Raw genomic sequence first — 13,298 nt, 5'->3', positions numbered from 1 at the left:
GTCTGCCTCTTGTACTCGGCCAGTTATTCGCTGACTATTTCTTTGAATAATTCAAAAACTAAGCTTCGGAGAACATTTTGGTAAGAGAAAAATCGTCTTAGAATTTAATCAGGAATACGACATTTCAGGGACACTATACCTATTTTGAATCACCCTGTATATACGTATAACTGCAAATCAGTGATCTTCCTGTCTTCAGTGATAATCCACTAATAGACTTTTAGAGGGCAAATCTGTACGTCGTTTTTAAGAAATTCAAACATTTCGTCTTGCACGTTCGAACATCTCACGATATTTTTTTGCGAGACATTAAAACTAAACGAAAGAATGTCGTACGATTGTTCACTGTTGCATTGTATAAGCGAGGTCAATATCTTCGTTTATTTCCCTAAGTCTATGCGTTAAGTATCCTGGAAAGTGGAAAGAGATTAATCACATATCATAATCGACTAGTCTATCTGCCTCATATCTACGTGTCATGAGAGCCTATATTTATATAAGATTGTTTATAGATTAAGGAGAGTTGATAGATAAGGAGATTAAGGAGTGCGATATGAATACAATTGCGAGTACATATATTTACAATTGAGTGTTTTTTTTCAGATATACCGGCGCAAGTGCCGCCGTTAACACCTGGGACCAACAAGAAGATGACCGAGGCTCTGGAGGCCTCCTTCGCATCTTGGGAAAAGGAGCGAGTCCGCCTGAATATAACTAAAGGTCAGCTTTTATTCTCATTACTCTTGATTATACTTGTCCGTGATTACCCTTAAGCGCAGTCCGTATGAGCTTAATTAAAATAATCGTATCACTTTTTTCCTCGTAAAATCGCGTAATTACAATTAGCGTCACGTAATCATAAGGCGTGCTTTTTTACGTCGGACGCGTACGCGTCGAATGCGAAATCCATTGCGAAATGAGTTTCTTTATTATAAAATTGTAACATCTGTAGTTAGAGACTGTATCGTTAACTGGAAATACGCGTGACGGTCGCCGCGTCTCAAGATTACAGTCGCGATTCCGAGTAGATCGAACCTCTTGATTCGCTCAAATTTTGCAACAACCGCAATTATCTTACGAGGGCACACGTTCTCTGATTTTTCACGCTGGTTTATACGATCCGGAATTTATGATCCTCGTACCGCCTCACCGCGCAAGTTGTTAAAAAATCGCTGCGGGCGCAACAGAAGGGGAGAAAGCACACGCACGCACATTCGTACGATCGTGTTTGCTTGCGCGCGCGTGCGTGCGAGCGAGCGAGCGTGCGTGCGTGCGTGCGTGCATGTGCGGGAGACGCGCGTAGACGCGGGTGCGCGCGATGTGACGCGATGTGCGACGAGGCGATGTGCAGGAATTGTGAATGTGATGTTGATGGTTCTGATGGGGAGCCGATGCCACACATCCGGTATGCGCATTCAGAGCCACGCGGGTGTGACGTTACTTCCGGTCTACATGCCCCGGGTTCGTACCCTCCAGGCCAGATCACCTACAGTCTGACCTCCGTGAACCGAACGAGCACAACCTCCTGCTCCTCTTGCCATTTCACTTCGTGCCTGAGACCGCGCCGCGCGTCGCTCCCTCGATCTTTTATTTTCCGAAAAAACCTCAGAGCGTCATTAGCGGCGTGTATTAAAAAAAAAGAAGAAAAGAAACGTGTTAACAAAGATTTGCTTTACTTCAGCGGCATTGGCTCCTTCTCGCGAGAAACGATAGAGAGATCCCTCAGCGTGTACTTGGTTTAAGTAATTGCGAGTCGAAAGAAATTTCATCGTCCCCCGTAGACGCAATCAATAGATTGCTAAAGAGTCTATCTATGCGTCTAAAATCTATCAATATGTATTATGTCGTCGGAGGGTATATACCCTACATATGTATACGTATATACGAGAACGCGTACGCTTACTATAAAGAAGACGCATCTTGCATTGACAATTACGTTTCTGACGCGTCATATCGCATTCGCTATTATGATTTATTCAGAATCTATCTCCCTTTTGAATAATAAATACAATCGTAAGGACGCCTGGGCGTATAAAGATGAATACTTTCAATCTTCGTGGCTTTCAACATTTTTCATACCGCAGATAATAATTTGGAGATCCCAGAGATGGATATGTTTCTGGATTCCTTGATTGTATCACGAGATACGGTAGTGCCTCGTTTAATACTTCAGAGATTCATAAAGTACCACGTTTAACACGTCACTTATCAACCTACAATATAAATCACAGATATCCAATGTGCTTAAACGTATTTGCTCGTTATCCGGTTAGATAAAGAAAGAGTCAAATTCGGGAACCTGACACCTAGATACTCTTGTGATTATTCTCAATTACCGATTGTCCTCAAATCTAGAGGTAGTTAGAGTGTCCGATTGTATCGTTTAACGTTTTTTTGACGTTTAATTGACGGGGGGCAAAAAAGGAGAAGCATATAAGATAATATATTGATAACGAGTGCCGATTATGCATGCAGCGATCGACCGGTAACAGAGAATACGTGTGCAGCGCGCGAGCGTGGACTTGTGTTCGAATGCGAGGCGAGAAAGAGAGTGTAAAGTCTGCCAACAACGCTTACGAGAAATAAGTTGGGCAAATATCGGTACGATCCTCAAACATCGGCGGCCGCTTTGAGCGCGCGCCGTGCCATCGCCGTTAGACACTCTTGTTACCTTGGTACTCGCTCACTTTTTCTTCCTATATTTATATTCTATCCTACGCGAAAGACGTCAATTCATCTCGTACTTTATCGATTCCGCGAATAACGTCCCGCCCGCTCCATCAAGCAGTCCCATCTATTTTCGAGAATTTGCATTCGTGCCACGTGTTATAAATCCTATGCGTTCGTGTGGACGTCACAGGGGAGCCTGTATTTATTATCGTCTATTTGCATCGCACCCTCGCACACAAAGACCATTTTATCCGGGAAGGATTGTCACTTCTGTCAGAAATATTATTTTTTTGAAAAAGGAGAGCGGCCGTTATCGTTTCTTAAGAATGACAGTCGTACAAACGTGGCAAAATTATTCCTGTCAAGCAGCTCCTAAATTCTCTTTTATTTCCTGCTCTTGGCATCTGACCGGCTTCTTTGAGACCAAATTTTTGGCGGTACTATTTTATTTACTTAAAATTCACGCGTATTTAAACAATATGCGTTTCTCAATAATTCGGTGCGCGTGCACACGCGCTTATTTCCATTTTCCTTTCATCTCTTTTTTTTTCTATTACAAAGAAACGTGTACTTTCTAATATTATTGCGCACTTAACTCATTGCGGTATAAAGATGTAAGAAATGGTATAAGGACGTGTATATAGGATGTTCTAAAAAAAAAAGAAAAGGAAAGGAAAGATAAAATTTTGATTTTTATGCCCGCCCGGCATTCCTTTCCGGGACACGGTTTGTACCTCGTACTCTCTCCTCGGGTTCTTTACGAGGCTAGGCCACCGATTCGAAACGTCCTGCTCGCATCGTTAGTGTTAAAGGACGACCGCGAGATTGTGCGAGCAAAGCTATATACATTAGCGAGTCGCTACGTTGGCAACTCCTGTTTGCATTATGAACCCAACTGTACTTTTACGCAGCGAGATACCACGAAACAATGCAAGACACGCGTGCAAATATGGGCGCGCACCTCAAATGGGACATTCCGATGTTTCTCGGTATTGCTTCCACCAAAGATGGTCGGCTTGGGCACCGATCGCGCCGTCACAAACGGCGACGTTGCGCGGCGTCTGCGATATCTTTCGGCCGTCTGGAGGCTCTCGGTTGACCGCAGATAAGCGAAAGGAAAGTATCCTGAGCTTTTGGGAATTTGTATTAAGAAGTGAAATTTAAGTTTCACTTGCGCTCCGAGCGCGCCGTCGCTAAACGGCGACGTTGCCTCGATATCTTTCGTCTGAACCGGCTCGCTTTCGGTCGGCGCAGATAAGCGAAAGGAAAATATCAGCTTTTGGGACTTAGTTTTGGGAAATAAATGTCACACTATCGATAGGTCGAAAACAACGAGTTCACTAAACTTACCTACACTACAATATTGTGAGCTGTTTTCCGGATTCACAGACAGATAGACAGTCTTATCATTGATAAGTTGAATTTTATCTCAAGTTAAATCGCGCAGTCGTCCTTCGGGAGCGCGACTTATCTAGCCGAGGTAGCCGTCAAGAATAACCAAATCCTTAATTTGGCTTTATCTTTTTTTTCTTCCAGACCCGAGGCAATGGACGGAAACAGCTGTCGCCCACTGGTTGCACTGGGCTACGGAGGAATTCTCGCTGGTGGGTGTAACGATGCCGTGGCAGCACATGACTGGAAAGCAGATTTGTGCCATGGGGAAGGAATCCTTTCTAGCACATGCCCCCGCCTTCATGGGCGACATCCTGTGGGAGCATCTCGAGATCCTGCAGAAAGGTGCGTGTTCCTCATACGAACGGGGCGCGATCAGGTCCGTCAGTCTACCTCGAGCATCCCCTCAAGTGTTTGAGACGTTGTCGAAATGCGCAACTATTTTATCTCTTCCTTGAGACACTTCTCGTCTCTCAACGGGAATTTGCACGAGGTAGCCTGACGAGAGACGGATCACATTAGTCTGAAATATATCGTACAATGCGTTACCGGACGTGGCGTCTCGATTTAAATGCGCTGCCATGAGTCACACGCTGCGGCGATTAGTGATATTACGTGATAATTAGATGACGACTCTATTATTATATTAGGAATCACTGATAATTTATTATATCGTAAGGCAATTCCAGTAAATCACTTTTTATCGCGAACAGAGTTCCCTAGCGACTTCGCCGACACGAAGTTTCTAGTACGGACATTCGCGGTGCATGTGAAATCGAAAAGGGAATAACGAGATTAACAATTAACGTCGCTTAATTCGATTAGCAGCTTTCACTCGCATCGCGTTTCCAGTGTACATAAAGATTTTTTTCCCCGCTGAAAGTGAAACGTCGCGTTTCTTGCACCAGCTGGACATGCTCGCCGGTGACCCCGGGTGCCGCGAATCCGGGGTTAATCGCGCAAGAAACGCTCGTACGAGCTGCGCACTTTTTACGGCGGACACCATCCGTCGCCGTCGACAAAACCGATCGAATTTCCGTGAAATCGCGATGTCACGGCGCAGCGTACGAGCAAAAGGACTCCGGCGAACAATGGACGGGAGCGATGGGGCGGTGCGCGCGGGTGGTGACCATCTCTTTCTCTTTCTCTCTCTCTCTCTTCTCCACCACCTCTCCTCCCGCGTCGCTCTCCCGTTTCGTAGCGTTGAATCGAAACCCCCGTTTTTACCTCGCACGCAGCGCGAAGAGAATGAAGCCGGAGGAGAAGAAAGACAGAGCGCACCATAGAAACTCTCATCCCGGATATCCGCCGAAATGGTGCAGCGCCATTGCCGCGGCCACTTAGACGCTTTTTCGGGCGGGACGTACTCGCGTGTGCACCAAAGAATTCACTCGAATTTCGATCTCGCGTACCGTCAATGGCCGAGCCTCGATTCGGCCGGTCCCCTCCTATTAGATCCCCCGTGCCCTTTTATGGTGCGTGCGCTGAAAACAGCAAGTCAAGTTCGCCATAAATGCGCCGTACGATCGTTTTGGGTTTAACAAAAAGCGGGGAAAATTCTAAGGGAAAGGTACGTCTACGTTCTTGCGTAGGACAGACCGGAGCAAGTGGAGAAACGGTGAAAGTGGAAAAATATAATAAGAGGGGGTTTGCTATAGATAAATTGAGGGATTTAGGTCTAGAAAAGCGTATACGAGTTTCACAAATTTCGCAAATTTCACACGTACGTAATTGACATTGTCGACCATTTTTATTTACTGCTGTATTTAGCGCCTTTCAATCAAGACCGCTTAAGACACCTCTCTTTCCTCATTGTCATTTATTTTCTAAATTATCATAAATTAGTTGGCATCAATTTTGTATTTGTACCGTGGCTACGCCTTTTAGAAAGGATACTAATTATCTTTCGAATAGTATTTTATTAATTGTTTAATTTTTTGTGCCAGCATAATGAATTTGTGCAACAGATAATCCTGTCGTAGACATAATTTTGTTTCACGCATTTGTGTCGCCAAAGTAAGCGATAAGGACAGCCAAAATGAGTTATTGTCTCATTGATTATTAAATGAAAGCCGTATCTACGGCGTGACGAGGAACGTGTGAAGCAATAAAAGCAAGTTGAGATAATGGGACAAAAAGGCGAGACGGGAAGGCTGGCGACTAGTGGGGACGACTAAAGGGAAAGACTTTCAGAAGAGGTAGGAATACAGATGGAGGAAGAGGGAGCTGAATAGATCGAGATAGGTAAAAGCAGATCGTACGAAATGATGCGGCAGGAAGCGGAGGTTCGCTCGTGATTTAACTCCCGTTAAGTAAAACCCCGTACTTCCTTATCGATTATTCATGTCGCCTCATCATTGGCACTGAAACCTCGGGCTTAATCGACTAGCGCGATCTAGGGACGACTACTAACGGTAAGTCACCACAAAACTCAAGAATCGTCTCGAATACGTAATCTCTCCTCTCGCGCGCGCTCTCTCTCTCTCTCTCTTTCTTCCGGACCGTAAAGGGAGCGCGTGAATAAGCGCGAGCGAGATAGAATTCTGAGGCCCGGTTTCACCAACGTCCCTTAACTTAAAGATTAGCTTACTTCGTTCTTCCTCTCTTTCCAACTGTTAATCTCGGTTTTCTGATAAACACAGATTTATATTATTGGCATTAACACAACAGGTTTTGTGTCAATTAATAAGATCTGAATTATTAACAAGCGTTGATATAGAATTTTATAGGAAATCATCGAAAGTTGCCTAAATGTTCGAAAATAAAAGTCTTTTGATTCTAACTGAGATTTCCGCGAGCGGTCAGACTCCTTTTGTGTGCTTGTGTGTGCGTACGTGTATAAAACTATGCTCTTTTATTACTCGCGCGTGTTGGAAACCGAGGAGAGACACATAGCTGCGTGATTTTGCGGCGGGGAGAGAGTCAAATAAAAGCGTCACCGTCGTCGTCGTACTTTCCACATTCCAGCCGTGCAATTTATTATTGTGCTACGATTGTGAACGATGTAGCCGGCCGCGCCGCGTGATCCCTCTGACCGAGGCGACGGTAATTTAACTGAAGCCTAGCGTGCACCCGACGCTCGCAGTCGCGACACGACGTGGGTAATCGCTTTGATTCCGCGAATGAGAACGGATGTTAGGAAACGCTCTTGCGTTGTATAAAAAAGTAGAAACTAAAAAGTTGTATCTTCCTGTCGCGGCGATACCGATCGGATTCACGGTGAAATTCATTAATGCGATGCGTTTCGCCATCGTCGAGACGAATGATCGATCTCTTTTGCACGCCGGATGGAAGCTCGGGTTAATCGACAAATTTTCCCCATTGCTTAATCTTGGTTAAATAATCGCTCGATTAAATAAAATGCTTTTCTTCGCGCGCTTCGTATATTGTCCTGCTATAAACAACAAAGGGGGATTTTTAATTCCCGTTTAAATCGCGCTTAGAGAAATATTGAATTTTTCATGTAAACGCAAATCCACACGAATGAATTTTTAAGCGATCTCTATTTACGAGACAAACTCAGGTTGTATGTAATTTTGTCCAATATAAACTTTTTATTTCGAATTCACACACTACATTATTGGGCTACCTACATCTTGCTACATCTCACAGGCGTGCTCGTTTTCTATTCGAATAAATTCGTGATTCCGCCAACAAAAAAAGAGATAATTATTTAACATTCGGGAAATCAGCGTGCAGGAAGTTCGTCCCAATTTCTCCACCATTGCTCGCGTAAATAATTAATAGTCGACGGTGTACAAACGTCAAAGCCAAAAGGGGGAACAGTGCGCAGTGACGGTAGTAAAGATTATTTGCATATTAAAAGCGAAAAAGTGTAGCAGAGTGTAGGAACATGGAAAAACGAGGAAATATTCACGGCACGTACGTTGTTTTACATTTCGAGTCTACGATTGTTCCACGAGAGTTCCCAGAAACGCCGACGATGAATCACGGCAATGGCGAGCGTCTCCTTCGCAATACGGCCGCGATGATGATAGTGCCACTCCAGATCGTTAATTACGATTGCGATCCGCGATGCGCGAAACAATCGTGCTTACGGGGGAATCACTTAATGACAAACAACGCAATGTTTTATTCCAGTCGTAATCAACGCGCGCTGAAAAACTACCGGGGCACACATGCTGCCGCGATAACTGTTATCACGTGACGATAAGGGCCTTGATTATTACATTAACATGCTCATTGTCCGTGAGATACGTGTGACCATTCATGTGTGCACGAGGCGTAAATGCCGCGTGGACAGTGAACGATGCGCACTAGAACATAGTTCCTTTGATTTTTTAATCGCCCATAATGTTCAGTCCACGGCTCGATCGAGACTCCAATGCGGAGACGCTGGAAGGAAATATCAATTTCAATTTGATCGAATTTCGCGGCGCTGTCAAGTAAACGATCGAGACGTACGAGGGTGGGCTGAGAAGTTTCGAGCCTAACATAGAAACCATTTTTCTTTTTTCGGTCAAACTCACTTTTATTTTTCGACCTAGTCTAAGTCGATACACTTAATCCAGCGAAGCTCCAACCGCTTTAACCCGTTCAAGTAACAGTTGGCGTCTTGCTCTGCAAAATAGGCATCTACGGATGCTATGACCTCCGCGTTCGATGAAAATTTCTGTCCTCCGTGCCAAACTTTGAGTTTAGGAAACCGAAAAAGTCACTAGGGGCTCGATCTGGTGAATACGGGGGGTGGTCAATCAGTTCGAACTGCAGTTCGTGAATTTTTGGACGATTTTACAGTCGTTAAGATTTCGCGGGTGCTGACGTTTGCAATCCCTCGGGTGGGCTCAGGTGACTCGGTGACAGGTGGAAACTGGGGCGAAACGCGAATCTAGCTACTTAAGAGGATGCTGGGAGTGATTCTGCACTTTTGGCACCTTTTGTGCTCCCAGAACTGTCAATTCATTGTGAAAACATTTGGGTCATGTACAAATTATGTGGCTTTTGTGTACGAACCGACAGTGTATTCACCAGTTTGTTCCACTATTCGGACCAAATCGGAGAACAGCATGGTATCATTGAAATTAAGTTTAGAAGCCTAACAAAAATCTATTCACTCGAATAAGTAATAGGTCAGGTAACCTAAGAATAAACTTCTTGTTAAGCTTTTACACTTAATTTCAATGATAGCATGCTGTGAATCTAAATAGTGGGAAACTGTCGGTTCAGCCACAAAAGCCACATAATTTGTACACTACACAAATGCTTTCACAAATCGACAGTTCTGGGAGCACGAAAGGTGCCAAAAGGTGCAGAATCACTCCAGCATCCCCTTAACCCGCGAAGGCAAAACACGCAGAGACGTGCAGCTCGGTTGAGGACTCATCTCCGTTTTACATTCAGATTTCGACGCAGCGAAGACCTGTCTGGAGAACGTGCCGGCGCACTTGTATGAAAGCGTATGCGTGCCAGATTTAGGCGATTTTTTGGGATACCAGGGTGGCGGCCATCAGGTGGCAACACCAGAACATAAAAACCCGCCGACGCCCGCCAATTCGGCCACCTCCAACTCCTCCGGTCCTCCTCAGAGCGGTACGCAACAACAACCCCCGATACAACCCTCTTCGGGCGCGGTGTCTCTGCCATCGAGACAGTATCATAACGATGGTAAGTCCATTTTTACTATTCCTCTCCGCCTTCCTCCGCCGCGTACAAACGTTCTCGGGCTCACGGGTGCGGGAGTCCCATTTAGGCACGCACGCGCCTCGCGTCTCGCGCCAGTGTATCGAACAGCAAGTCACTGTGCGATAATCCCATATTTTTATACGGGATCCCTTCGTCGCAAAGAGGCGAGGGTGACGTTTCTAAAAAAAAAAGAGTACGAGATCACATTATTAATTCCCCTGCACGAGATTCGCGCGTAAAATGCGCTATCGTCGACGGATAGCGACGGGTGATCCCGGCGAGTCCCTCGCTTCCTGCAACACCGCGGCGACTCTTCCCTTCCCGGCGCCGATAATTATATTCGCGCGCATATGCAAGGGACCGCTAAATTGCGCGACAGGACGGTTTTATTTATTTCCCCGATTGCAAGTACAAACGAAAGCGTGGAGGAGTTTCTCATTGTTACGTCAGGGCGGCTGATAACATCTCTCAGGTTGGTGCGTTTGCACGTGTTGCAAACACAAACCTCTCATTATCGTCACTGTTCGTTCCTCATTTAGCATTTCTTCGTCGTCGTGCGGCGGCGGTGCCGCGTCGGCGACAGGTCGCGATTTCACCAGGCGCGTATACGTACGCCTGGAAATCGAATCGTCGAATCGTCCCCGGCCTCTCCCGCGGGGCTGATTGCGATACGGCTCGTTACGTCGTTTTTTTTCTCTCTCTCTCTCTCTGGTCGGCGAAACGTCCGAACGAGAAACTCGGACGTTTTTATCAGGACGCCCATTAGTCGGCGCATCTTCAGGCACTTTATGTAACACTTTGTTTCGTCCATTATATTCTTCACGTATCGCGGTAATCACGAGAATATTGTTGAACCTGAAAAAGTTATTCTTCGCCACGCGGCTCGCACGGCTCCCTTGGGCTCTCGGCGTACACATGTGTGAGTGCCTACCACATAATATCTGAATAACAAACGAACTATCCCACAATCATGTATGATAGTTCGGAGATAACATCGGAGATTACGTAAGCTACCCGCGGCATATTCAAACTCATTTTTTTTCCTTCCCTCCCATTTTTCCGCGGAACCGCCTGCGGAATGGCTCTCTCGCGCCGCTATTCTATTCATTCAGAAGTTTTGTTGCGATCCCCTGAATCGCGCGGCGGCGTCTACCGAGCGCGCTGATCCGTCTTTCGCAGAATCTCGTTTTGTTGAATGGAGCGCCGGCGTGCGTCCATATTGTATATCGCGCAACGTTTTTTTTGTTATTGTACAACGCAACGTTGCGCAATGCGGCCGGCGAGATTTCGCCTGGCGTGTACTCGAACTAAGAATCGTATTATTATTCGCCGGTCACGAACCGGGTTTTAATTTCTTCGCGGGGGCGGGGGCGCGAGTTTGCGCGCGGAGTGAAAATATCAACGCTAACGCTGGCGCAACGCGCGGCCGTATGAAATTTCTCTGTTGCGCCCGCCGTGTGACGTGGGGAATTTTTGCACAAGCGCGCACGACCCAGTTTTTCTACGGCTATTAACGCCTGATCATTTATCTGGCTTTGACCGAGTTACTTTCGCCATACGCGCCTTATCCATTGTAAAATCGAATTCATCATTACGTGACGAATCAACTCTCCCCAAGTGCGTTTTGCACAACGTATTAACGTGCCGCTGACGAAAGAGCCAAATAGCAACGTTCAGCGTGCGTTTAACGAAACGTGTGTAGCTTTTATGAATTGTGCTCGAGCGTATTTTAACCTATTACAATAGCTGGTAGATTGCGCTTGCACTTGTACACGGAAAAGAAAATGTAGCTGCCATTGCTAAAAACTGCACGTAGTACCTAAATTTCAGTTGTAAAGTATGGACAAGTAATATTTAGTTGCGATAGCTAAATATCTCGCTACTCTATTGTGTTGGATGCTACGGCAAACCGTTTGCTGTGCTTTAGAAATTTTGGTACACCTACTTAGCTGATCTATACACCTACACTGAAAAAAATTTCTGGTTGAATATGGACGAATCAGATAATTCCTTTAGGATTTACCAGAATTCCTTTAGGATTTACCAGAATTTCTGTAGGATTACAGGAATTCTGGTAAATCCTAAAGGAATTCTGGTAAAGGAATTATCTGATACATAGATCAGCAATAACCTACTTTGATGACATTGTATTCTTTTGCTCCTCCCCTGAATCTTTAATTTTAAAAATTTACTTCAGCTCCTACTTCAAAGGACCTAAATTGGCAAAAGCAGAAATTGCCGACACTATTAGTTTTAAGGTAGGAATAAATTTGGTACTTGCAGTTCGACCTCTTTCACTGTCTTAGGTCCGACTATATAATAGAATTAAAGGTTCAACGCAGGTCCAAAATTTCGACTCGGGATGCCAGTAAAATGTTTTTAGCAAATCATGATTAACTATAGATAGCAAAATTGTCTTTTCAGCATAGCATGTTAGTACACGATATTACGAAATTCCAACCGTGCGTTTTTTTTATAGAAATTGTGCTTCGATTAAATTGATCTTCCCGACTTTGTGAGCTTCCTTAAGCCGCACAGATGATGACGGAATGCGGCAGGAAATAGAAAGAAATTTATTTCCGATTTATTAAATAGATTATTAGTGAATTACTAGTAAAAAATTTACTAACAATTTAAACGAACACGCGGAATTGACTTCATAAGCGCGTGGCACAGAGTAACCTGCGTTTTCATTTCATCGTTAGGGAACGTTACGAAATGGAAAGGAACAAACTCGCGAGTCAGCGAGATGACTCGCAACCGCGCGGCGGCTGAAACTGCGAGGTTCGCTCGCGTACTATAACGCGGGTTTTTATCAATGGGAGATAATCCCGGCGCGGCGCGCGACGTGTCGTTCCGTAATCCGCGCGTACATTCCGCTCGCGATCGCCCGAACGGCGTCCATGTCGGGCTCGGCGCGGCACGCGCAATAGAGGGAACGGCGGACGCGGGATGGAATAGAATGGAACGGAGCGGAGAGCGGAGGAGAACATTATAAAGCGAGTCTTCGTACGTAGCGCACGGGTAACAATTACCCTAGCGAGGGGCCTTACGTCACTGCAGCAGTGACCGTGGGTGAACGAGGGAAAGTCGGGTCCTCTACACGCTCCGCCGCGGACAATAGAGACGATTCGCCCGCGCCGCGCCGCACCGCACCGCACCGCGCGTGTGTCTACCTCGATATAACGCGCGCACGCACATACATACCTATACGCGTGCGCGGACGTTAATGAATGCGCTCGTATATCTCTCATCCCGATTTCAATCGTTCTCGTCTACGTGGAAGGCAGAATGAAACCACTGCCATATTAGAACCGACTGGCTGAATTGGCCGTTGAAAATTTCTCACCGAACGCGGAATTTTAACAACCGCTTTAATTAACTCTAATTTCCCGAAAAACTTGTCGAGTTATAACGGAACAGCTCCCTATATACTCGTCCAGTTTTTTTTTTTTTTTAATAAAACGCCCGCGCACGCCTCGGGAGAGAATTTCTTTTCGCCGATGCATTATATTTTAAGTCGATTTAAGAGAACAATTGTGGTCTCTTTACGTGCGCGCTGTTGCTTCTTCGGGGTGCAAATATGGCGGAGG

General features: G+C 45.6%; 1 protein-coding gene across 4 annotated transcripts in view; it reads left to right on the top strand.

The window, feature by feature from the left end:
• LOC105570183 (ETS-like protein pointed) overlaps positions 1-13,298 on the top strand; it is a 137,373-nt gene that overhangs the window by 93,824 nt on the left and 30,251 nt on the right. For 3 of the 4 annotated variants that reach the window (XM_012027190.1, XM_012027189.1, XM_012027191.1), the window contains 3 exons: positions 604-720; positions 4,207-4,407; positions 9,424-9,687. In XM_012027190.1, the coding sequence (XP_011882580.1) occupies positions 604-720; positions 4,207-4,407; positions 9,424-9,687 (582 nt within the window). The remainder of the gene's footprint in view (positions 1-603; positions 721-4,206; positions 4,408-9,423; positions 9,688-13,298) is intronic. The other variant, XM_012027192.1, reaches the window with a different exon arrangement.

This window comes from Vollenhovia emeryi, unplaced genomic scaffold (assembly GCF_000949405.1).
Source record: "Vollenhovia emeryi isolate VEMERY1.0 unplaced genomic scaffold, V.emery_V1.0 DF939121.1, whole genome shotgun sequence".
Classification (NCBI taxonomy): domain Eukaryota; kingdom Metazoa; phylum Arthropoda; class Insecta; order Hymenoptera; family Formicidae; genus Vollenhovia; species Vollenhovia emeryi.
This window is presented reverse-complemented; position numbering and strand designations above follow the sequence as displayed.